Source organism: Andrena cerasifolii, chromosome 1 (genome assembly GCF_050908995.1).
Source record: "Andrena cerasifolii isolate SP2316 chromosome 1, iyAndCera1_principal, whole genome shotgun sequence".
In the NCBI taxonomy this organism is placed as follows: Eukaryota; Metazoa; Arthropoda; class Insecta; order Hymenoptera; family Andrenidae; genus Andrena; species Andrena cerasifolii.
Window position 1 is genome coordinate 3,854,710 of NC_135118.1, and position 27,505 is coordinate 3,882,214.

The following is a 27,505-nucleotide window of genomic DNA, read 5'->3' on the forward strand; positions in this document are numbered from 1 at the left end:
TTTTAGGCGTAGTCCGGCTCGGAAACGGGACGGTTCGAATGGGCAAGTGGTCACTCGAATGCTCTAATTCGACGGCGAACCACGACGCAAAGGCAATCAGCCATCTGAACGATTTAATAATCTCCGACTATTGTCGCGCAGCTGGAGAGGTCAGTCCAATGTAGCCTTACCTGCGCACACTCATCAACGCATGCAAATAGTCTCTAGACGCAGCTGATTGCGGGAGGAGGTCGAAAGGAGCGCTGCGTTCTGCCCCTGATTGATTGATGATTACTTGCGCTATGTTATGGCCTGGTGTGTGGCAGAATCGAAACGCGGACGACCATTCGTTGGAAAACGAGTATAGTCGGCACTTATGTAGAATAGATTTTGTCTGCGCGAGGCTACATGTTCGAAAGAACTGATCCCGGTGGGCCCTATTGGGATGCTTGCACTTCACTATAGTCTGAATGAGATTTATTGGTCTCTCGAGATCAGCGAGCACCTAAACCCCACCGCACTCACAACGGGAGGACGCCATGTGGTGGACATCGATTTTGACGAGCCTTGGCACGATGGATCTATGGCGAAAATAAGTAAACAGGTGTCCGAGCGTTTCTGCCAATGGGCCTTAATAATAGAGATATTTACAGGGAAATTATTAAAAATTTCATAGTGGCCGTGAGGTTTTAGTGGGTAAAAATCCCACAACTACCCTGGCGCCTGCGAGGAATTCCCTTCTGGAGGCGTCAGGGTGTCTTTTGACGACATCTTCAGGTTAAAAAAAAAATTTTATAAGTTTTTTTTTTAACTTAGGGTAATTTTCAAAAGGCACCCCGACTCCTCCAGAGGGGAATCCCCGCGGGCGCGAGGGTAGTTGTGGGATTTTTACCCACTAAAATCCCACGGCCACTATGAAATTTTTAATAATTGACTATTTACCTATTTACTTATTTTCGACATAGATCCATCCTGCCAAGGCTCATCAAAATCGGTCTCTATCACATGGTGTCCTCCCCTTGTCAGCTACAGTTATCTTAATATTTCTGGTCACGTCCAACAGAGTTGGGGAACTCTTATCCGAAATCGAAGTAAAGAATAGTTGGCACCTTGGTGCCAGTAGATACCGGAAGCTCGTGAATTTGGTGATTTCTATCATTGTGGTCCAGCGCTCGATAACGAAATATTTGTATACTCTCGACATTTTACGAAATACCGGAGAACGAAGTACCGCGGAATTCCATGTAGACGTAACAACCGTCCTCGATACGAAACACGTTCATTTCCGGTTTTGGTGGCAAGGCATGGTTTCATATAGTATCCGTGAAAATATCGGTGTCGCGTTATTTTTAACTACCAATTATATACATTTAACGAGGACAATTAAATAGAATTGGTTTAAACGGATAAGATGAACCTGTAAAGATGAACGTAGCTCATGAAATACTGTCTTTCGGGAATCGATCCAGTGGCAGCCCTGCGATCACAGTTAATTCACGATTAAAGATTCGTGTCGTGTACAGAAATATGGGCAGTATAAAGTGTAACTTAGACCAGGGCTGCCCTTTGAGGTGAAATCTGACGGCACGTGGATCGGCGAGCTTGGCACTCTTTATGTACTTGCAGCTCATTTTGATTTCACATCTTTTTTTTATTTTGTAATTATTACTATCTTCTATTTTTTTTTGTGATTATAATTTACCGGTACACCGCCTGGTGTCACTCATAGAAATTAGAAAACTCTGTAAATATACAATATGGCCGGTATTCATAGTCGCTACTTATTCTTGAGCAAATGCTTAAGCATGCGGCATCCCCTACTAACCTAGTAGCTAGTAGAGGTGTGCGGGTACCCGACTTTTGGGGCTCGGGTCGGGTCGCGTAAAGTCGGGCGAGCTCGGACGGGGGCCTACGGGTAGTCCGACTCTGTGATGCCAGATCGGGGACGGCTTCCCTCGAGAATTTCCCCCACCTCGCGCACACTACGCCGGAGCAGCGCGTCAGTGAGCTCGGCGCTTCGGAGTCCAACTCACGGACACGCAGCTCCGGCGTAGTGTGCGCGAGGTGGGGGAAATTCTCGAGGGAACCCGTCCCCGATCTGGCATCACAGCTCGGAGACTCGCCGAGCCCACGCGCCGTCAGAACGCTCATGGCTCGCCGATTCGCGAGCCTGGGCCAGCCGAGCCGTCTCGCCGAGTCCCGCGCCGTGAGAACGCTCATGGATCGCCCATTCGCGAGCCTGGGCGAGCCCAGGGGGGCCAAGCTTCCCTCTTACGAAAGTTGAAGCAGAGTTTGTAGCGCCTCCTACCAATGAGGTGCGTACTAAACTGTGAATGTGTGAATTGGTGTGAATCGGGACGTATGCGTATGTGTATACGTGTAATGCACCGTTTACTTTAAAACCTGTCCACGGATCGTCGCGCCAGCGACACGTATGCAGCAGATAGAAGGATATACAAAGAAATTGAATATATTTTCTTTTCCTAAGAAAAGAAGAAATATTCAATTTCAATGTTTATCCTTCTATCTGCTGCATACGCGTCACTGACGCGACAATCCATGGTCAGACGGCCTTAGAAAGGGTAAACCAGGGAAAGTGAGGACACTTCCTCGTGTCTGCGCCAAACATTTCTAAATGACGACGGTCGTCATGGTAACATTTCACCAACGTCGAAAGGTTGTGTGGCGTGCTCACTGATACACGTAGGTATTTGTGTGTGATGTACCTAGCGCCTCCTACCAATGCGGTGCTAACTAAACGGGAAAACTTCAGCCAAACAAAGACAGCTTGGTCCCCCTGGGCGAGCCGGCTCAGCTCGCCGATCCACGTGCCGTCAGATTTCACCTTTGCGGTGCAAATACCTCCTCAACTTCTGGCACCCGGGTAACGGCCGAGGGCTGAACTGTTACCTTGTTAACCGTCGCGTGGGGTTTTGGAAGTACTGCAAGAGTGTGTGTGCGCGCCCATACGCGTAAGGCCCAGCTATATAGACTCATGGTATGAGCCACTATGTTAAGGCTGACCCGAGGTTAGTTTAGTACTCTGCCCTCCATCGAAAACGCGGCCTTAAGGCCCCTACTTATCCGTGACGAGGTTCTTACCCGTAAACAGCTCGCCCCCGGCTACTTGTCGCCTCAGGCGTTTATTTCCTGCGATAGCTGGGGCATGATCCAGGACGCTAATGACGTTTCCCTAATATTCCATTGGCGCCGTAATAAAGCCAATAAAAGACTGGCGATAGGACCAACCGATGCCCCACCCGATAGTGAGAAATTCATGTTCTCTATGTCAATCCCCAAAAGGGACTGTAACGACTTCCATCGCCAGAATTTCGAAACATATTGGTGGCTATCCATCGACAGCCCTCATTTGAGAGAGCTCAGGGACCGTAAGCTTGCCCGCTAGCGGGACGGACCCCCCTAGTCTGAATAATCCCATAAGAATCCTGACTGAGTGCCAGTACTCTTATCTATTGCGCGGTGGGTATGCGGCAGACCCCTTTGACTGTTGGACCAGTGGACTCGCTGGCTCCTTGCTCACATGTACATTTCTCTATACCTCTTACTTTGTAAATAGTAGCTTGTAAGTTTAGTCTGTAAGCCCAATTGTTTATGCACAGCCCAAAGAATGATGCAGGGTTTTTTCCCTAACTCAAATGTAAGGAGCTCTTTTTCCCCCACGCTGATGTCCCTCACTGTGGGATCTTTCAGTGATTAGCACTCAGTTACTTGATTAGTTTTAAGGTCCTCTTAGCATATCTATGTCATACAGTATTAAGGCGGAGCCGGGAGTTTTTGTGTAATACAAACATACGGCCCTTTTCTGGGCAGAGCAGCACGGGATGGTTGCGGTGGCAGGGCGACTCCCCTCCGTGCAACTCTGACTCTCTGAACGACTGGCAATTTTTATATTGTGTTTTTGGTGCCTCTAATTTGTTGACTGTGAATGTTCTTCTAATAAACAACCTTTTATAAAAAAAAAATAAAGAAAAAAGTGGTATGAGCCAGTATGGACGCACGCACAGTCTTGCGGTCCTCCCGCAGTCCATGCTGTGGTTAGCAACGTAGGGGAGACCGGGGCAAAGTGAACCTCGGGTAAAATGAGCTTTCTTAATTTATTCTTTAACAGTAGAATATATTTACAAATTTTGGTGACGTAATAAATGTGTGTAATACCACATGATAATTATACACATTCAGATATCGCAAAATGGAAATTGATTTAAAAAATTAAAAATGAAGACTTCCAATTGGTTTTCTTTTCAATTTAGCTTTTTGGATAGATGAGTCTTAAATGTGTTATTTTAACTCAAATTTTTTTCTGCGTGTTTATAACACGCTTATAAACATACATGTACTCGCGTTTGAGAAAACATTAATCCTAACATTATTAAATAATTAATTTTCCATTGAGTACACATTCGGGGCAAAGTGAGCTGCAAAGAAAAGATGCGCGAGTGATGTGCGCAATAACCTAACCTGTCTGCTAGCTGGGAGACCACGCGGCCTGATGGGACAGAATCTAACCTCAAAAAAATGAAAAATCTGTCACAGTTGTTGACAACCACGGCGCAAAAAAAGCCAGAAGCTGCCGTACTACACACGTCATTCCAGCGCAAGGGGTTAATATTTACCTGTATCCTTAATTAAAGTCCTAATTTTGTTGCACCTCACTTTACCCCATACATGGGGTAAAGTGATACCTCTTGCATCATTTCTTTCAAGTTGATTTTTAATATACTCTAAGTTTATTTTAAGTATTGCTATTCGTCATTTATCAATAGTGATGTTTTAATTATATTATAAATCAATTTCCAAACATTTTTATTGAAAGGGAAAAATTTTATTCGACTTCAAACTTTTTCCGCCCCACTTTGCCCCGGTCTCCCCTAACAGTTCCGCGCTCAGCTGTTGCCTGAGTCCCATAACTTGAGGAGGTATTTGCAACCCAAAGAGCAGACCTGTGACCTAAACACTGAAATCACTCCTCGTTAAACAAGAAATCGGGAATGTAAAATACGAACCTTCCTTTACGAAGGATCGTAAGAAACATTTCATTCTCCATTGTCGATTCATTTTAGAAGGAGGAATAATCATCACGTTCGTTAGGCGTCTGCCGCGTGTTTCGAGTCACCTTGTACATTTGAAAGCCGCTGCGACGGAGTTACGTTATACGCGTCATCGCTTCCTCCTCCTTAGTGGAGACAGGCTGGTAGGCATGACGCTTCTGCTGCAGATCCTCGGCCAGTTTCTCCAGAAGCTCCTTGAAAATGTAATTGTCCAGGTTCTTCGCTATGTAGTAGAGGAACAGCCAGTCACCGAAGTGGCACTCGTGGGTGACCGTCAGCATGTTCCATGGATTGTACTTTCCCGGACAGGCCATGGAAAATACGGCCTTGTTGAAGACGTCGCTCCTGCGAGCGCGAGAAAAGAGATTAACACACCAGAGGGACCTGCACCCCGAGTTACATTCAGAACAGCTCAGGCACGAATTTCAATTTCCAAGGGTCGCATTCCTCGAAAGCCTGCGCCACTAAAAGTGCTAATTACCAAGACTAATATCAAGTGGATATCCTACATTGGAATTCTGGGGATATTATAACAGGTCGATGAAATTTTAGAAATTCTAACAATATTCTTACTGATTTATAAAATATAGTCGACGAAAAATGCGACCTTCAGGGGACTAGGCGGTCAGAAATTCGATTTCTTTTTTTGTTAAACTTTTCGAAAGTACCACCCCTCCCGAGTAAAGCGCCGTTTGGTTTATGTTAAAATTCGCAAAATTAGGGATTTTGCAGCCGAAAAGGTCGAGCGCGTCATAAATCGTTTCTGCGCCCGCGCAGGCAGACTAAATCCTGTTTCGAAACTTTAAACGCGTTTTTCTTGGAATCATATTTCCTCTTCGTTTTGCAGTGATTGCGACGAAAACGGAGGAACAAATGGATTTGAAAAAAAAATCACATGTGTGAAACATGTTTAGTTACGGCCTGAACCTAAGCATAAGTTTGTGAAAACTCCTATTTTGACAAAAAAAAAAAGTAAAATGGCTCTTCTCCCTGGCGAAAATCACATTTCTTTAAAATTTACCTTTTTACAACCGCTGTACTTATAATTTTGATTTTTTTTTAATAGATTCAGGACAGAATGGGGCCCGGGGCAAAGTATCAATTTCAGAGGATATTTCACAATTCAATTTCTTACGGCCAGAATCACTGCAAAATTACAGCGACGTCAGAAAAAAAAAAACACCTACACTGCGTTCCATATAAGAGCGTACCAACGCCCCTACCGATTTGCGAGCGATCTGCGCAGCTCCCACGGGTCCGACACACGCGATTGGTCACAGCACTCTCGCGATTGGTCTTTCCCTGCCGGTTTACTGCCAATCAACAGTGTATCCCTGCGCGAAACGAGTACGCTCTAATGTGGAACGCAGTGTGTATATCAAGCAACTGTAGCGCTGTCATACATATGTGTATATTCCTCAAATAATTTTCTTTTTACTATTTACAGTATTAACAAACATTACCCAAAAGTACTACTCACAATTTGTATTCATCTCCTTGTAATTAATTCGCAAAAAATACTTGATTTTCGAGCGATCTGACTGCCTAGTCCCCTTAACATTCAGTACCATGTTTCTTCGCAAAAAGATGGTTAAAGTTCTGATTAGTAAAGAGCACTGTTTACGCGCAGAAGCGCGCAGCGTTACCCCCTCCCTTCGCAGTGGGGGTAACGCCCCGCCCCAAAAGCAACAGCTCGCGATCCAAGTAGCCAAAATTTCACGTGCCTCTGCGAGATAGCAATTTGCTTGAAACACAAAGGGTCTTCTGATCTTATCTTTTCATCGAGAAAAAGTAGAATGTGTATAAACGAAAGAAATAGTTTGGGCTTGAATTTGAAGGTGCCTTTGAAGAAGTTCCTAGGGTTTCTTGCCCGCAGGTTCATCTGCGGGAATTGTGGCAATTAATGCAAGGGGGTAACAACCTGGAGTGCAGCAACATGGTCAGTATCCTCCAAATCAGTCCCAAACCGGTTATCACCGCAAGGATGATGAACCAGAACCAGAGGAACACATAGATCTTCTCGTTGACGATATTCAACGCCATTACGCACAGCGCGTCGTGCTTCTGTATCGTTCCTGAAGGACCATATTTGTGAAAAATACACTTTGTCACCTGTAAATGTTAATTCAACATCGAGTCCCTTGAAAACGTACAAACGAAACGCGACCAATGGCAGTGCAAGGCCATTTCATCGGTTTTATCTGGGACAGTCGTGCAGCATTAATGATCCTTACGCCCACAGACTTAGTAAATTATTTATGAGCGTTAGACTGGATATACGGAGATTTCTAGCGCGGAAAATTGTTACGTGGATCCCGGTAAACGGTTACAGTGGACATTTCGTTTTACCTTGGGAAAGACGACGTCGAGGGGGTCAATCCTCCCGTCGACACTGGCGTCGGATAGGGACTGACCGAGCCCGAGGAAAGCTCCGCCGAGGAACCAGTCGGTCAAGTAAATCTGCATCAGCACGTTTAGGAAATTGAGAACCTCGCAGAGCCCCAAATAGTACGCCCACGGCCGATTTAAGTGGATACGATTTATAAAAGAGATGTGGATCTGTCGAATTTTGTCGTCCCGGTCCTGCTTCGAGGGGACTGAGATCCCGTTCTCGGTCTGCAGAGACGTCTCGCGCAGAGCCAACGACGCCATGTTCAAACCGGATACCAAAATCTTCAGGCGACCACCTGGACCAAGCAATTTTCTATTATATTATTTTTCAGTCCCTCGATTGATTTTGGTCAGATTTAACTTAAATATCGTCGGTGAATTTTGAAGTGAGTGGTCCTCATTAGTGGATATATTCAACGGCTTACAATTAGTGCATGAATATTGCATGTCCACTTCTAGCGCTTTCGAGAGAAATAGGATTAAACATGCAATGGTACATAAGATTCAGGGACATACAATGAAGGAAAATATTGTTTTTCACAAATTTATGAATTAGATATAAATATGATTTTTATGTATACAGTATAAAGGAATAATCAAGAACTATTTGTTGCATATGAAAGCTGAAATTTCACAAAAAGTGGAGATACTATATTTGTGCACTAAGCCATCGATATGTACATACATGTACATAAATCCTATTCTGTATTCTTTCTACTCCATATTCTGTCTCATATTCTTCTAGCATCCCTTCCATATTCTGCATTATGTATTTTGTATTCTGTATTAAACGTTTTACATTTTACATACATTCTACATTCTACATTCTGTATTATGTAGTTCACAGTTTACATCCTGTATTCTACATTCTACATTATACATCCTGTATTCTACATTATACATCCTGTATTCTACATAATACATCATGTATTCTACATAATACATCATGTATTCTACATAATACATCATGTATTATGTATTCTATATTCTACACCCTGTACTATGTATTCTACATTTTACATCCTGTATTATGTATTCTACATTCTACACCCTGTATTATGTATGCTACATTATACATCCTGTATTATGTATTTTATATTCTACATCATGTATTATGTATTCTATATTCTACATCCTGTACTATGTATTCTACATTCTACATCATGTACTATGTATTCTACATTCTACATCCTGTATTATATATTCTACATTCTACATCCTGTATTATGTATTCTACATTCTACATCCTGTATTATGTATTCTACATTCTACATCCTGTATTATGTATTCTACATTCTACATCCTGTATTATGTATTCTACATTCTACATCCTGTATTATGTATTATACATTCTACATCCTGTATTACGTATTCTACATTCTACATCCTGTATTATGTATTCTACATTATAAATCCTGTAATATGTATTCTACATTCTACATCCTGTATTATGTATTCTACATTTTACATCCTGTATTATGTATTCTACATTATAAAGCCTGTATTATGTATTCTACATTCTGCATCCTGTATTATATATTCTACATTATAAATCCTGTATTATGTATTCTATATTCTACATCCTGTGTTATGTATTCTATGTATATTATATATATTACCTTTTCCTATATCCTCCCTAGTACTTACGTTCCATTTTACACGTTCCTACAGTGGGGGTCATTAATAGAAAGTTCAATACTGAAATTTGTATGCATGTAGATTAAATAAGTAAATACTACATTTTACTTATTGTGCTGATATCACTGTATATCTATCGATTGGTGTTCTGGTGTCTAAGTTGAAACCTGCTTTATTTGTATGTGCCCTGCTAGTATCAATGGTCTACTAACGGGAATTCTGCTAAGTATATGCATTATACAGAGTGGTGGATGTAATTCCCGTTTGCCAAGTTGTAGTACTTTAGTCATCATCCACCTTTTAATCCTTCTTTCGTCCATTATTGTACATACATGCATACATACATACATACATGTATATCGACCCACTCTCTATCCCATTCTACGTATTCCTATATTCTCCCCACTGTGTACCCTATCCCACATTGTTCTACATACAGTACCTAAGTACCGGACAAATATCTGTGGTTGTAAGGAAAATCGCCCCGTGTCACAATTTCAAAAAATTTCAGTTTCTGCATTAATGCAGCTCTAGACTACAGAATTTATGTATTTATCAGGAAAAAATGCATGAAAACAAATTTTATATGTTCAAAAAAGTAATGCAATTTAACCGAAGTCCAATATCGAATTCGTCTGGATTTAGCAAAACTACGTAAGTCCACAAAAATTGGAGAATACGAAGATTACTCGTATCTGTCTTTTACGATCGCCTATTATTTTCTATTTTCATTAATCTACTTAAATAATCTCCTTCGCGCCAGTAAGCTCCAAATTTTTTTTGCTGATCTTACAGAATAAGTACAATTCGACATTTATTTCGACACGTTGGTAATCGTGTCTCGCCAAAATCAATTTTCCCCGAAGATGTATTGTATGCTATACCAAAATTCCCATTTTCTTTCCTGGTAGCTCAAAATTCCCATTTTCTTTCCTGGTAGCTCAAAATTCCCATTTTCTTTCCTGGTAGCTCAAAATTCTCATTTTCTTTCCTGGTAGCTCAAATTTCTTAAAAAAAAAACTATTACTTTCTTTGCGTGACATACTGTTCGCATTAAATATTTCCTGAACAGCGCCAAGAAAAAAAAACAATATCTACATCACTTTACTGTCAATCTTATACAATTATACCGTAATTCTGTAAACAGTTTATTCTTTCTTTGCAGATAAAATACATAATTAATATTTAATTTTATGGTCAGAGTTATAACGTACTGCCCACTTCAGAAAATGCATCCATTTCCGTCAAATTCGTATCTGAAGAATACCGAGTAATGAGATCCATTTTCACATATATATATATATATATATATATATATATATATATATTTCGCACATAATACAGTTGAATTTTTATGTAATTGTATGTTAAACGTTACTAAATTGATTTAAGACGCTCATTACGTAAGAAGCAAGTTCGCATTGACTGAACGGGGACGCACTAACACTTCAGACGCGTGCGAGGCTCGCGTCTCGCGTAGAATGCTCACGCCTTACGTACAATGTTTATATTTTGCTTTGGAAAAAAAACTACTTAACTGGGACGCGGTTAAGCAGAATAACACAAATCCAGTGGACTTGCCACGTTCTGCCTACAGTGTCCGTAAATTATTACTATTCTGTTTATTACTATTTACGTTAATTATGCAAATATTGAATATTGCGCAAAATAAAGGAAACGTGCGTTTATATCGCAAAAAGTAAATAGGGAAACGTTGCTAATAAGAAGAATTGGTATTTAGAACTTTAAACGACAATTACATATCTCGAGAATGAAAACATATGACATGCCGCTTCTTTCCTGGCAACCACAGATATATTCGTTCAGAGTTTTCTCGGGTCGTTTACTATTACTGTGACCGCATACTTTTATCACTCAAATTTTTTTATTATTCTTTAAAATATGTATTTTGCTTTAGAATATGTTATCGTAACTTATTTATCACCCTGTCCTCTAGAAACTATTCAGTTAACTTAATGCTAATACGTAGAATCGTTTAAGCATATTGGGAAAAACCATTTGTCCGAATATGTTGCGCATACTATGCCCAATTGAATCGCGCTGTACATAGCGGGACTGACCTTCGGCGCTTCGCCACAGGTAGTGAGGTACGTAAAAGAGAATCGCCTGAAAGAACAGAACGAAAGGCACCCATTGGTAGTAGGCATGGTGCACGACTGGGTCCCCGCGGCCTGCTGGTCCGACGCCAGGATGAGCGATTTCGCCTAATTCCACCGATGTCACATTCATATGCTTCGTCTGGGTAGAGATTTATTGCCTGCATTAATTACTATTCCATGCAACAATTATGGCGGGTGGTAGAAGTATAGTGAGGTTGTGAAAACACCAGGGTCCAAGCCGATAGCCCACCAGAGTGTTAGAAGTCTAACTACAAGGTGTTTCATAACAGTTGTTGGAACTGGAAGAGTCGCGAGTCCACACTCCACATGAACAAATAAGTGGGAAATATAAAATGCAATAGAATTTCTCCACAGGAGGCTTCTTTTGTGAAAATTCGTCTGGTTCATATTCATTATGGTACAACTGTACAGGGTGATTCACCGAAGTGTGCCACCTAAATTACTTGCAAACACTTTGTTATATGAAAAAACAGTTCGAACAAACGTTGCACGGTATCGAGGGGGGGCACATCGCGTAATAATTAATTTTCTACTATTTTGCTTTTTTATCGAGATATGAAGGTGATCTTGATTTTTTTAATCGCGATGGGTAAAGTTTGACCCCGCAACTGGAAAGCGTGTTGAACGCCGAGTAAAAATCTATTAGAGTGTATGGGTGCAATAACTAATAATTACTTAGATATTTTGTAAATGATTTTTAATGCAATGCTCAAAATATCGTCCATTACAATCGATATAAAATGATTAATTGTGCGCCTCCGCTCCGCCCCCCCCCCTACTTGATGCCATACAAGTGTTGCTCGAACTATTTCTCCATATAACAAAGAGTTTACAAGTAATTTAGGTGGCCCACTTAGGTGAATCACCCTGTATAACTAGGAAACGCTCGCAACCCGAAAATCCTGATTTTAATAAAAGTTCATGCGACTGTGGAGCATATTGGAGTATGCGGGGAGCATTTTTTTCCGTAAAAATTCACCCTGGCGATGCAAAATCGGCAATTTAGCGTCTGAATCGATACACCGACTGCCAATCCGGTTATTTTCTAGGCATAGGGGAAAGGTGGGATAGTTGATCACAGTTTTGCTTCTTTTTTTTTATTAACGCTTTGCCGGCCGCTGTCACGTACGCGTGACTTCTCTTCGCCAACTGTTATTGGGCGCTGTCACGTGCGCGTGACTTCTTTTCGCCAGCGGTGAAACTCACTGGCGGCAGCGTAACGGCGATACGATAAATGAGCGGCCGGCGAAGTGTTGAAACAATAGTAATGGTTTGACTTTTTTGTATTTAATTATGTAAATTCTGATTTTTAGAGTACTCTCGATATTATACTTGCAAAAATTTGAGAGCCGAAAACTAATTTTAATGACTGAATTTCAACATTTGCCGGCAGTGACGTTATACACAAGTATCCCCTACTGAAGGGCAGACTTGATCAGTGAACTTTAAGAGTAGATAACACATTAACTTCCTAAAAAATATTTATTATCTTCGTCGATAGCATGAAATAAAGAGAATATCGTAAAAAGAAAGTAAACTATAACTAACTTGAAAGAATTGCTGAAAAAAATGAAACCGGAGAATTAAACTCTATGACATAAAGCAACGTAAATGCAATCTTAAAAGACATTTCACTTATTGTTAGATATCATCTGATTAAGATGATGATCAAGAAAATATTTTCCTTCTCACTTTCTTCGCCGTATTTTTCTGTTTCATTAACCGTTCTATGGTTCTTTTTGGGGCATTTTCAGCTGTTCAGATATCCCACCTCACACACTGATCAAGTATCCCTCAATGCACTCAATTTCAAAAAGATGAGAAATTGAACTTACCATAAATAGTTAGATCAATCAATAAATAGCATTGCCCATACAGCACACTTCGCGGCGGCAACGTTGCAGGATGGTTGCAGTAACCTTGCATTGTTGCATGGTTGCAGCGCAATGTGGATGTAACGTTGCTGCGACGTTGCCGTGCAACATTGCACGTGGCGGACATAGAATTATTGCTGCATAGTTGCGGTGCAATAATGCAACGTTCCTATAATATTTCTGCAACGTTACGGCAACGTTTGGTAACGTTTCCACAATGTTACAGCAACGTTGCGCCAGTGTTGCGGCAACGTTCCTGCAATGTTGCCGCAATGTTGCTGCAACTACCATTTGAACTTAAAATATTTCCGTTGTTTGTAATCATACGAGAAAATGTCTAAGGATAACAATGTTTGCTTCAGAGAGACAATTATTCTGACAGGGACGATTTTTGTCTCAAAGTTATATTTCCCGAAATTTCAAGATCATCGATGGTTTTTTTTAATGGAATGACGTATTTTCATTACTGTAACGTTATAGCCAATAAAAATACAAATACAGCCATGTATAATATGTTGTCCTTTTTGTCTAGCAATCATTTTTTTCCTCAGACATTTTCTCGTATCATTACAAACAACGGAGATATTTTAAGTTTAAATGTTAGGTGAGTCACCCTGTATATTTTAATGCGTAGAATGACACATGGTGGAAGTTGTAGTACATACCTACTAGTGTTACAAAACCCTAATGGAGTTTGTCAAAATGAGTCTTCGTTTTTGAATATTTTGAGTTTAAAGTTTTGCATGGTAGGAGTATACTTCTATGATTCTGCACACATATATACGCCGTTATTTATATTTTTGGCCCTACTGCCCGAAACGTTGCAGGAGGCGGACATAGAATTATCACTGCACCCTTTCGGCAACGTTGCCATGCGAAATTGCACGGGGCGTAGGTACATCGAATTGTTGCTGCATAGTTGCATCAATGTTGCGGTGCAATATTGCACGGCAACGTTCCTACAATATTTCTGCAACGTTACGGCAACGTTTGGTAACGTTTCCACAATGTTACAGCAACGTTGCGCCAGTATTGCGGCAACGTTCCTGCAATGTTGCTGTAATGTTGTTGCAACGTTCCTGCAATGTTGCTGTAATGTTGTTGCAACGTTCCTGCAATGTTGCTGTAATGTTGTTGCAACTACCATTTGAACTTAAAATATTTCCGTTGTTTGTAATGATACGAGAAAATGTCTAAGGATATCAATGTTTGCTTCAAAGAGACAATTATTCTGACAGAGACGATTTTTGTCCCAAGGTTAATCTTGCACTGCAACCATTCTGTAACTTTGCTGCAACGAGAGTGTGCTGTGTGGGTAATAGACCAGAAATTGCTGTTTTTACTTAGTATATTTCAAATCATTGAATACGCAACATTTACTCAAAAAGGAGGACGAACAAGCGGACCGAAATATTTACTTTTTGGCTGCAAATAAGACCGAAGCTTCTAACAACATTGTTCTATGCTCCCAAAAGGAAACTGCAACGCGAAGTGTGCGGTAATGCGAACATTACCAGGACAGCGTGACAGCAAGCACAAATTGCCAATATATTAATTAAAAAACTGACGTGATCATGTATCCCCGCTGATCAATTATCCCACCTTTCCCGTACTGTGTACTTGAGGGTGTTCCAAGTAGCTCACTAGATCTCTCCCACCCCTCGCACGCCGCCATAACAATAATAGTTACCACGGTGTAGGTGGAAGTAAAGAAGCAGAATGTGTTGATCACTTGCTCCGCCACTCCAGACCCAGCGATGCAACTTTTTCGTTAAGTGTAACAAGGTTGAGTGCAATTAGTCGTCGTAGTTACACGCTATTACATGACGAGACAGTGAGTGCCACCATTACAGCCTTATCGGTCGGTGTCGTCGGTGATACGTGAAACAGTGTCTTAACTTCCAACCAACTCCGATCTGCTATCACGTGCAACCAACGCTGAGAACTCACAAGGGGAGGGCAGGGTGTGGTAGACATCGATTTTGATGAGCCATGGCACGATGGATCCATGTCGGAAATAAGTAAATTCGTCCGAGCGCTTAATCCGACAGGCCTTAATAATAGAAATATTTTTATGTAAATTATTAAACATTTCATGGTGGCCGTGGGATGTTAGTGGGTAAAAATCCCACACTACCGGGGCGCCTCCGGCGGATTCCCCTCTGGAGGCGTCGGAGTGTCTTTTGAAAAATTCCCACGTTAACAAAAAAAAAGTTAATTATATTTATAACTTTGTGTAGAAAATGTTAATTATATTTATAATTTTGTGTAAAAATGTTAATTATATTTATAACTTTGTGTAGAAAATGTTAATTGTATTTATAACTTTTTGTAAAAATGTTAATTATATTTAGAACTTCGTGTAAAAATGTTAATTATATTTAAAACTTTTTTTAACGTGGGAAATTTTCAAAAGACACCCCGACGCCTCCAGAGGGGAATCCCCGGGGGCGCCAGGGTAATGTGGGATTTCAACCCACTAAAACCCCACGACCACCCTGAAATGTTTAATAATTTCCATGTAAATATCTCTATTATTAAGGCCTGTGGGATTAAACGCTCGGACACCCATTTACTTATTTTCGACATAGATCCATCGTGCCAAGGCTCATCAAAATCGATTTCTACCACATCCTGTCCTCTCCTTGTCAGTCTCCTTAAAATTACACACGGCAACATGATTTCGTGTAGCTTGGAAGAATATGGTAATAGAAACGACAATTCTCAGTTGGCAGATTATTTATGCGTACCAGAAGTGTATCTATTCAGACAGATAAGTGACACTTGACACCAATGCAAATTCTCAAATTTCTAAACTGTTGGTAGAACTTTCAAATCGTTCGTAATTTTCGCCATTCGTCTCTCAATATTATACAGAGTGTTTCGGAAACTAGAAACATGTAAATTATTTTCACAGACTCCTTCAAGCTGATCTAGAAGATCATTTCAAGGTCATTGAGGTTTTTTTTTCTTGACACTATCTAGCTTTTATCACATGGTGTTGTAATCGATGTCGAGACAAGTTCAATGAGTTCAATTATATTATGACTATGACCTTGCGATGACTTTCAAGATTACCTTGAAGGATGTTGGTTTTTATTAAGTATCACTATATCCAAGTCTTTGAACCCTGTATCACCCCCCCCCCCTCCCACTCCTCCTCTATTCGTTCTTTCATATCTTCTACAGCAGTGGAAATAATTCAGATGTTCATAGTTAGTGAGACACCCTGGGCAATTGAGAGACGTCGATTTCGGTTGCAATATATTATGACATATGATTTCAAAGTTCAACGAATAGGTAGTTGAGAAATTTCATAATTCGCATCGGTGTCAAATGTTATTTATCTACCTGAATAGATACACTTTAAGTACGACATATAATTTGCCAAGTGACAATTGAAGACCTTCCAGCAAGAGGGGTGCAGCTCCATATTTACCGACTTCGAATAAATTAGGAAAAACTATACAATTATTGCTTTGACTTAAGGGGTCATGCTCAGCCAGGAGGCCGAAAAAAGGGTGGTTTTTGGAAATTTTTTACTCGAAAGCTATAACACATTTCTCAGAAAATCTTTTTTCCTTTTAAGGATTGCATCTAGTACCGTGCATCGTAATTGTTTTATTTAAAAATATTTAGAAATAACTAAGTTATTGTTCATCACTCGAAGGTTCTCTAAAAACAAGGCTTCTGCGGTGACCACTGCTGCTCGAAAGTCATCTGAAATAAAAAATTCAAAAGAATTTACTTATTATATTATATTATCTCGTATTTGAACGGAGGATTTTTCGAAATATTGATTTGGCAAAAAATGGCTGATGTTTAAAGTAAAAGTTTCAATTTTTATCATAAATCGTGCCTGATTTTCGTCAATTAAAAGGAAACTAAGCATCCGATAAAAAAACCCTTCGTTCAAATACTAGATAATATAATATAATATAATAAGTAAATTCCTTTGAATTTTTTATTTTAGATTATCGACTTTCAAGCAGCGAGCTTTTGAGAGAACCTTCGAGTGATGGACAATAACTTAGTTATTGCTAAATATTTTTAAATAAAAAAATTACGATGCACGGTACTAGATGCAACCCTTAAAAGGAAAAAAGATTTTCTGAGAAATGTGGTACAGCTTTTGAGTAAAAAATTTCCAAAGGCCACCCTTTCTTCGGCCTCCTGACTGAGCATGACCCCTTAACATTAAAAAGAGAACACTAATTGAAGAACATATATCTTCACACAATAAATAGTAGTCATCGATTTGATAAATTTTTATTTATAGTTTTAGCGAACTTGTCAAATCTGGAGGTGGCCGAAACAAAAATATTGCAAAAGCAGCAATGCCTGCAGGTTCAAGATTTGCAATAAATCATTTGTTATCGGATTTGCATCAAACGTGCACCAAGAGATTTAGATTTTTTACGTATATTTCCTACACGTCGTGCAACCCTCTCGCTGCAAGGTCCTCAACTGAAGTTTCTATTACCCCATTCTTCCAAGTCGCACGAAAGCATAGCAAGTAGGGTAGACCGGGGCTAGTTGACTAACGAGGTTAGTTGACTAATTCCCTTTAATTGTTGTGCTATGGAATAAATTATGGTGCGATTCGAGATATTGAAGCATATGGATGACCAGCTTGCCATTTAATGCGTCACCGTGACAAAAACTTGCGTGTTCCATCAGTGAGAATGAAAGATCTAAAAAGGTCGGCGGAAAGTAAATATTTTTTTTCTCGACTATTTATGAATTTTTGTCCACTAAGTACTGCTCGATGTTTTCTTTTCATGAATATTTTGTGGAAACGTGATACATTGACTATAATTTAGGGTATTTTATTTTTGCCGGTGCGTGGAGGTTTTGTACGTACGACCCTTAACATATTGACAATGTTGGACGGGGTTACTTGACTTACAAGGAAACATATCGAACCCGAAAATTCTGATTGTAATGAAACTCCGTACGATTGTAGAGCATGTCGGTGTATGTAAGAAACGATTTTTTTTTTCTGCGGGAAAACACTTTGAGGGGGTGAAATCAGCCCCCAAATTGTAACGGTGCGAGGTAGAAGAAAACCGTAAATGGACAAAATGTTCAGTGTTTGATGCCGTATAACGCGCTGCAAAAGAAATCTTTGTACGTCCAACAATTGATAAATAAAAAAAAATTCTCGATTGTCAAGTGGCAGATGGTAGTAATATGGACAAAGGCGGAAAATTTTTGTAAACAAATAAACAAATGAACCAAAATTTTTTCCTTTTACACTTTAGTAAACCATTGCGAATTATAACTTTTACACGGAAAAAGATCGTCCCCAACCCTCACGGTTAGAAATTATATGTAAAATAACGAAAATTTTAATTTATTTATAAATTGTTGGACGTACAAACATTTCTTTTGCAGCGCGTTATACGGCATCAAACACTGAACATTTTGTCCATTTACGGTTTTCTTCTACCTCGCACCGTTACAAAGTTATACTCGAAAAACGAAAAATCACTGAAAATTTGGGGGCTGATTTCACCCCCTCAAAGTGTTTTTCCGCAGAAAAAAAATCGTTTCTTACATACTCCGACATGCTCTACAATCGTACGGAGTTTCATTACAATCAGAATTTTCCGGTTCGATATGTTTCCTTGTAAGCACAGGAATATCACTAAAAATTCCACTTTTTATCCTCAAGATGCAGTCGAGGCAAAGAGTTCAGCTGCTCAAATCCACTTCCCCCACCACAAATCCCTCCAAACTCACCCCTACCAATTTTACACCCTATCCCCCCTTCAAGCTCTCAGGCCTTCTAAATAAACCATAACAGACAAGTAGAAAATAATTACAGTATTTAGCACCATGATACTTAATTAAAAAGAAATAACAGTGTGAAGGGGTGAAAAGAAATAAAAAAAATTTGACGGTCGTAGGATATATATGTACGCCTTTCGTATACTGTATTTATGGAATTAACTGCGTATATATACGCCGTTTGTATACAGGGGCATCCGTTAAAACTGCAACCTACGCGCGCGCGAACAGACGAAAATGGCAACGCCGCCTCGCGGACGCGTTCGACTACAACCATTCACCGACCCGGCGCACAGTGGGGCTGGAGAGGAAAAGATTCTTACAATGAAAGTTGTATTTTTATGTATCCATCACTATATCCTGAAAGCCAATAGACCAACGTATCTAACGTATATGACAGATATGTCATATTCGTGTTAATTGCAAAGAAAAATTGATCTGAAGTTAACCTTTCGTATTCTAACGGGAAACGTGTCAATATTCGTACGAGATTGTCGAATTTTTTCTGAATTCCTCTAGATATTTTTATTTCTTTACCGCATGTATTTCGAATGTGTATAGTCTCAGCTTATTTGTGACATAAATATTTTTCGAAAATTCCTCACTGTAATCCCACTGTACGACTTCAAACGAAGCTACCCAGTATTTCAAGTTTTCATTAACTCTTTTAGGTTTATAAACAAAGCTCCGGCTTCCTCCGGGCTCTAGATAGTACTAATTGAAAGCAGATACCATCTACTAACAGCCATAAAAAAATTGGCTGCAACTATTTGCAACTTTGGCTGTTATTAATACATAATCACCCGAGTGCGCTGTGCACTCTTCGTTTCTTCGTTTTATTACTATTTCATTTGTTAAAGATGCTTCAATTTTATTTATGTTGCTGTCCATGTAACCGTTGGCTATTAACAAATAATATAAAAAAAGTACTCAAAAATATTGAGAAACATCGAAGTTATGGCATTTTTTCCGCGAATCCTATGTTACGTGCCCCACTGTGCGGCGTTCGGAGGGCTGTCAGCGACCGCTGGACAGCAGCGATGCCCGAGCTTCGACAATTTTAGAATGGTCTCTTTCAAATTAACGTCGCAAGGAGGTATTTGAAATTTCCAGGCCCGGGTTGAAGAATTTGGGGCCTTTTTCGCATAACTTTTAAACTATAAAAGAAGGAATACAATTTGCGCCGAAAAATGAGGAAAAATTATTCCCTCCTAATGATGGACAATTCCAAATATTTTACGTTTACTTAATTTTTCTTTTATCATTCTTTTAACCATAATTGTTGTGAAATTGTTGATACTGTATTTAATGCTCTTTTTTAAATTCATGGTATTGATAAACAATAGGCTAGCTGCTAATTGTTTCTGTATCATTACTTTCATAAATCGAGAAATTAAATTTTTATTCAATTATGTGTTAGTTCTGCTAACCTCAGGATCTATTGTTCTGGTTTTCTTTTTTTTATAATTTTATCCTTAATGCAGTGCATGCATACATCGGACGTAACGGGTAACTAATAGGGGGTATCTTTGATCGTGGCGGTGTTTGAATTTTTTTCTACAATTTTTGTGTCTGAATGTTTTAACCTTTTAGCTATTCAACGCCACGCCTATACCGGCTTCCGTTAATGTCGTTTTTTGGAACTATGCGCCATTATTGAGGCTTTTACACGCAGGTGGCGAAAAATCTCTCTGTACAGTGGTACAGCGCCGCGGTCAACCCTGTCGTAGCTAAAAATTTTTAAATTAAGACGGGTACGAGACCAGTCGACATTGTTTTCAATCCTCAGTACAGTGATCTGGGGTGCGAGTGGTAAACCGATCGTAAAAGCGCGCGGCTCCGTTACCTGGGCCGGAAAATTCCGCACAGCTCTTTGCGACGTTAATTTCAAAGAGACCATCCTAAAATTTTCGAAGGTCAGGCATCACTGCTGCCCTGCGCTCGCTGGCAGCTCTCCGCTGGGCCGGTGCATGGTTGCAGTGGAATGCGACCGCGAGGCGGTGTTGCCGTTTCGTCTGTTGGCGCGCGCTTAGGTTGCAGTTTTAACGGATGACCCTGTATATTGATGGAACTGTGACAGCGTATGTATAGGACTTTCGCAGGCAAACGGTTAAAACTGAGAAGTCAATGTCAAGTCAACTAACCCCACCATATTTGTCAAGTAACCCCACAGCCGGGGTTTGTTGACTTATTCGTCTCACTACTCTAAATATAATAAAAACTGTTACCTAGACTCGATTAAAACAATTTTAAAAATTAAACCTGTATACCTAATGAAATTTGTAAACTTTTGGTGTGCAACAAGTCAACAAAATACCAATGGTGCTATTTATAAAAATTAGAAATGTTAAAAATTAGTCAACTAGCCCCGGTCTTCCCTACTCGTTTCGAAGAATTTCATTTGAACTGCTAGATTCTGAAGAAGTTTATAACGCTTTGGCTGTGAGATAATGAGTGACACTCGCCGTAAATCTCCCCAAGGACCTTGAGGGGAGGTTCCAGTCTAGAGCCCCAAAAAATAGGTGATCTTTAGGAATTAATTAAAGGAAAACTACTATATATAATTTAATGGGACTTTTTGCATTGTATTAAGGATGTCTTAAGTTATAGAAATATATTTTTTGTTTTATAATTAATCATTGCAGACAGCCTTGGGGAGTCGTTAAAGTCAAGGCGTCAAAAAATTGATCCAAATCGGTGGGACCTCTATCTCCAAAAGTTATAATCCGATTCGACTGAAACTTTTTTTACTTTGAAGAATATACTTCTGGCTAGGGGGGAAACCAGAAGAAATTACAAAATAACATTTTTTTAGTAAATAACGACATTTGAAGTTTGAAATCACCTTTTCCCTATATTTTTCACCCTTTCAACGCCTTTGAAAATTATAAATTCTCAATTTTTTGTATTTCTTCTGGTTTCCCTCCTAGCCAGAAGTATATTCTTCAAAGTAAAAAAAGTTTCAGTGGAATCGGATAATAACTTTTGAAAATACAAGTCCCACCGTTTTGAGAACACTGTTTCGAGAAAAACGCGTTTAAAGTTTTACGTGGGCGCCGAGTGGCCGCTACTCAAATGCCTATAACTTCGGGGATTTTACGAATTTCAACGAATCCTTTTAAACACGTATTCCTAAAAGGTTGAATATTCGAAAAATGAAAAAAAAAAACTTTTAGACCGGAAGATCCCCTTACAGTTTTACGTGAGTGCGGAGTGGCCGGGTGTTTCCCATGCATTTGCCGCTACTCAAATGCCTATAACTTCGGGAATTTTATGAATTTCAACAAATCCTTTTAAACACGTATTCCTAAAAGATCGAGCATTGGAAAAATGAAATAAAAAAAAAATCGACTTTTAGACCGGAACCTCCCCTTAAAAGTACTTTCAACATTCTGTGTATACCTGATGTGCTCCCCGATGTATTGCTTGGATGACACCAGAAGCGTACTGATCAACAGTATCAGAAACGTGGCTCTGTAGTGCAGCTTGAACACTATAGTGACAGAAAAACAGTCAGTCCTTGCATTAGGAGGATAAGGGTAAAATCAGCCTGAACCACATTTAATCGACGAAAAAGTTCTGCCGTCTTTACTCGTGCAGCGTTCCTTCGAGTTTCCCCGATTTATCTTGCACAAAGAAAGCAGCAAACCAGTATGGTTATCTTAAACGTAATTACTGAAATCGGTACAATTATCTTAAACGTAATTATTTAAACGCAACATTTGCTCGGGCAATCGCATGAACGTATCCCCGTACAAAGTACCAGGGATTGCAATACCGGTAAACCGGTTTAAATCGTGAGAAATACCCTAAAATTTTTACCGGTAATTCGCCAAATTACATATAGCAATATAGCTAATATATGCGTTCATTAATTCCATCGACATCTACTACGTTGTCAGTAAGAAAAACACTTCAATTACTAATAAAGACGAAAACCGAAGTATCTCATGAAGACCCAACTCTGATCCAAAAGAAAACTAAGAATTGGAATCAGTCATGAAAAAATGGACGTATTTTCAAGAAGAATAAGTAAGGAGAAAATATATACTATGAATGGCATATGATCTCTTAATGCCTACCCGGCCAACAAGTGTAGAATCTGAGAGCGCTTTATCCGTGGCTGGATTATTTTGTACAAAAATTAGGTAGCGATCTGGAGACCAAAGTTTAGACGAATTAGGTATGTTTCTGCGTGCTTATTTGATAAAAAGAATTGTTAAATAAAAAATATTTAATTATGTATGTAAGTTATGATTCTTTTCACTGTTTTCGTGGTGATGATCCATATTAATAAATATTGTCAATAGTTATACAAATATATCTATTTTGTGTTATATGATTTTACATTTTATTTTCAGAATAGTTTTATTTCCATATATTTTTTCTAATGCTCGATTAGAGTTAAAAAAAAAGTTTTTTCTGTAATGTTTACTCTTATTAATTATCGGTAAACCGGTTTTTATTAAAAATTTTACCGAATTACCGGTAATTGAAAAAGTAAATTATTAAAAATTTTATACTGGCCGTGGGGTTTTAGTGGGTAAAAATCCCACACTACTCTGGCACCCCCCGGGGGATTCCCCTCTCAAGGAGTCGGGGTGCCTTTGGAAGATGTCTCCACGTTAAAAAAATAACTATAAATTTTTTTTATAAATTTTTTTTTTAACTTTGGGAAATCTTCAAAAGGCACCCCGACTCCTTCAAAGGGGAACTATGAAATTTTGAATAATTTCCATGTAAATATCTCTATTATTAAGCCCCATTGGCAGAAACGCTCGGACACCTATTTACTTATTTTCGGTTTTTCAAAATCGGTGTCTACCACATGTTGTCCTCCCCTTGCGAGCTAGCAAACATTTACGTGAATCTTTTATCATATAAATCTATCGCAATCTAACGACCATCCGAAGCTTCCAATGACGGTTTGAAGAGTACTGGAAGAAGATCTAAGTTAACCTCATATTGTAGATCTTGGAATGTGTCGTACGGCGGTATTTTTTATCGCATTAGCACTTTGAGTGGCGCAAAAGATTTTGAAAAACGCCCCTTCAAGTCGGTCAGACATTTTCATTGCCGATAAAGTTTTGCCTAACAGGCTGATTACGTCGCAATTGTCCCACGTTTTTCGTTCACTCGCATTCAATCAAATGCGTATTGTTAGAAATAATAATGTTTCACAATCTAATGATGCACTTGTTACTCTACATCATTCCTAATGGCAGTGATACGGAGTTCCCCAGTAATAGTAGTACAGCAGAGAATGGGTTGATTCTTGGTGCCAACGCAAATCGGAGACATGGAATAAAATTTTTTTCACATGCCTTCCTGTTATATTCAGACAGGGGAGACCGGGGCTAAAAGTTCCGATTTCGATAAAACATAAAAAAATGACTGGAAAATAATGTAGTTATTCTCTTCACTATTGACTAATTTTTTGTTAAATTTATTATGTTTTATGATGTTAAGCTTGTGCTTAAGGGGTTATGCCTAGTCAGGCGGTCGAAAAGAGGCGAATATTTGTGATTTTTTTTTGAAGAAGCGGAAGCGTATAATTTTACAAAACTTTTTGCGTTTAAAAGAGCAACATTTAAAGAACATTTGGTAATTTTTTCGTAGAAAAATATTTACGTTTATAATAAAATAACAAGCGACATCCAAGAAGCATTTTTAAAAATTTGGTTTTGCGGTGAGCACTGCCATTCGGAACCAGATTATCTAAAATCAAAAAACAAAAAAGATTTCGTTAGTATATTAATGTATCCTCAGGTTGACGGAGAGAATTTTCCGAAATATTTAGTTAAAACACAATGGCGACTATTTAAAGTTGAAATCCTGATTTTTTCGCGGGATTCTTGCACGGAAAAATCAGGATTTGAACTTTAAATAGCCGTCATTTTGTTCTAAATTAATATTTCGGAAATTTCTCTCCGTCAATCGGAAGATATATTAATATACTAACGGAATCTTTTTTGTTATTTGATTTTAGATAATCTGGTTCCGAATGGCAGTGCTCACCGCAAAACCAAATTTTTAAAAATGCTTCTTGGATGTCGCTTGTTATTTTATTATAAACGTAAATATTCTTCTACGAAAAAATTATCAAATGTTCTTTAAATGTTGCTCTTTGAAGCGCAAAAAGTTCTGTAAAAATATACGCTTCCGCTTCTTTAAAAAAAATTCACAAACCTTCGCCTCTTTTCGACCGCCTGACTAGGCATAACCCTTTAAGCATCACGGGGCGGCGTACTGGGGAAAGATGGGTGGCGACCATTTTTTTCTCCCGGTGCGCTGCTACTGCTGGCACCCGAAGGGAGAGAGGAGGGACAAATGGAACGACTAATAATGTTCGTTGGGCAATATAAGCGAAATGCTTTGAAACGCCATCCTGTGTAAAAAAAAAACACAGGAAAAAACAAAATACAAATTAATGAATATTCATATTAACGTGAATTTGAATAGCGAATTCTTACTTTGATATCGATTTAATATGAAAAATATGTGGCATATAGGGGTGGAAGGATACTTTTGTGAGTAACTTCATGTGGCCTCAATGAATAGTGATATGTATTCTGCTTATGCCAGGGCAGGGGAAGACCAGTACACGATGAACTTTTCAAAGAAGGTAAAACAGTGAATTTCGAAAGATATTGTCAACAGAGCCAAGCCGCTATTGATGATAAAAGTCCAGCACTCGTGACCAGAGTAAGAAGTCCCCGTCCTCCATGACAACGCGCGAGCACGTGCAGCAATGGTGGCACAAAAAATACGCTGCGTGATAGGAGCTTGGCAAGTATTCAACCATCCATCACGTTCTGACTCGACACCGTCAGGTCATCGGCATTTTCGGTCATGGCAAACTTTCCCGAATGATAACGAATTCAATATTCACGAAGAAGCCCCAAATAGGCCGTCCTCGAGCATTTTCCAGCGCAAGAAGTGTCCTCATGCAAATTCACTAGATAAACCGTCTAAACATCAGCAAAAAGAGGCAGACAATGCTGCTCATCGTGTATAAATCAATCCTATTACAGCAACGTTTCTTAACAGTCTTAAAACGTAGCTGATTTCGAATCGAAGTATTCCGTGCAGCTCTGACGCGTTTCTTTATCTGTAATTGCGCTGATTCACATCGAAATCCACGTGCCCGAAATCCATGCAGGGGCAGAAAATAAGAGAAAATAAATCTGTATGATTTCTATTTTACAGCCCAGTAAGTATTGTTAACGAACCGGTGAGATCTTTCTGATTAAAATGAGCCCAAACACGGCATATATCGGGCTAGTTTTAAAATTATTAATAGCTACAGATATATAGTCCGCCACTGTAAAGAATCCCACAAAATAGTCCGATTTATGGCGTGTTTGTACTCATTTTAATCAGGATGATCTTTCCGATGCATTAAAGGTCCTTTCATCGCGACAAAACAGAAATGATAAAAACTTCGTTTTTCATAGATCAGAGTGCCCTCACTAGCGCGAGCAGGCTCGAAGGAATAACGGCAGTTTCACGCGCACTTTCGGAGATATTACTGTACTCCGAACGAGAAAGACGGCAGAACTTGCTCTATATACTATATAGTCCCCGCAGTTTGCGTTACCAAGGTTGTCGATGGCCACGGAGTCCTGGGAGACCTTCCACTTCACGTGATCCTTGAGGACCGAGAACGTGGCTAGCACAGTGGACATCTTTAAGTAGCGCGTGGACTGCCTTCTTTCACGATTCTACCATCAGTTCTCAAAATTCCGATGTATCCGCGATGCATCCGTGAGTAGCTTGTTGAGGCCCGGTGGCGCTGCTGAACCCGCGTCATCCGGCGCCCGGTGTCTTCCTGCCTTCCGTTCCCCCCGCGGACTTGTTTCACAAGTGCTCGGTGTAGCTGGCCCGAAATGAAGGTTCCACAATACCGATGGAATGTCGATCAAGTCTGCACTGAACTCTCGGTCACTAGTAATTCTCGCTTCTCCTTATCAGTGGACTACGATTGCGCAGTAGCATAGAGTGACAGCGCTTGACGAAACTGGCGTATCGTCGAAGGAGGCACAGTCATTATTATCGCGTAAGTCGCTTATTCGTGAGAAGATAAGGTTAGATAACATTGAGCTGGAGCGTGGAATATAATAAGAAAACAATCAACCGTGATATAACTACGCTAAGATGATTTTCTCGTCTCATTGGCTCGATTCAAATGGCTGCAAAATGCAACGACTATTCGGGCGACGATCTTCCGGTGTTAGGTACCTGCGGTAGCTCTAGCATGTTCGATCAGGGGAACGGGGCCTCTTGGATTTTCTTATTTAACCCGACAGCGGCTCGCGCTGGGCCAGATAGATACGTAGAACACCTACATAGGTGTCTATGTATTTGTTTTTATCTTCTATGACAAATGGCAGCAGGTTATAAAGTTACCCTATTCGGTACCTTCCTGAAACTGTCGTTTTAAGGGGTTATGCCTACCTGCATGGCCTGAAAACTCAAGTATTTTCGGGATTTTTTCTTTTTTAAATTTGAAGAAGTTTTTAAATAAACGGTTGTATATTCGAAAGTATATATTTTCAAGTTCTTGTAGTTTTTTTTTGCAATGCGATATGTAAATAAATAATGGAATTATAAGCGATCT

The 27,505-nt window shown here is 39.6% G+C and overlaps 1 protein-coding gene across 1 annotated transcript; it reads right to left on the bottom strand.

Moving 5' to 3' along the window:
- Window positions 1–1,076: 1,076 nt before the first annotated feature.
- On the bottom strand, window positions 1,077–27,081 carry Inx7 (innexin 7). Its single transcript, XM_076807506.1, has 8 exons — window positions 26,486–27,081; window positions 22,288–22,378; window positions 14,783–14,855; window positions 11,159–11,336; window positions 7,398–7,735; window positions 6,970–7,160; window positions 4,948–5,393; window positions 1,077–1,526 (listed from the first exon to the last, which is right to left on the bottom strand). The coding sequence occupies exons 1-7, from the start codon at window positions 26,571–26,573 to the stop codon at window positions 5,144–5,146; spliced, it is 1,209 nt and encodes a 402-aa protein (XP_076663621.1). The 5' UTR covers window positions 26,574–27,081; the 3' UTR covers window positions 1,077–1,526; window positions 4,948–5,143.
- Between the last annotated feature and the right edge of the window lie 424 nt (window positions 27,082–27,505).

Excerpts from the sequence above, each read along its gene's own strand:
- Inx7 (XM_076807506.1), bottom strand. The coding sequence starts at position 26,573 with ATGTCCACTGTGCTAGCCACGTTCTCGGTCCTCAAGGATCACGTGAAG. Across the intron at positions 14,856-22,287 it reads TACATCGGGGAGCACATCAG|TTGCATCGCTGGGTCTGGAG; the intron begins GTATACACAGAA and ends TTAACGAAAAAG. Across the intron at positions 11,337-14,782 it reads TTACTTCCACCTACACCGTG|ACGAAGCATATGAATGTGAC; the intron begins GTAACTATTATT and ends ATCTCTACCCAG.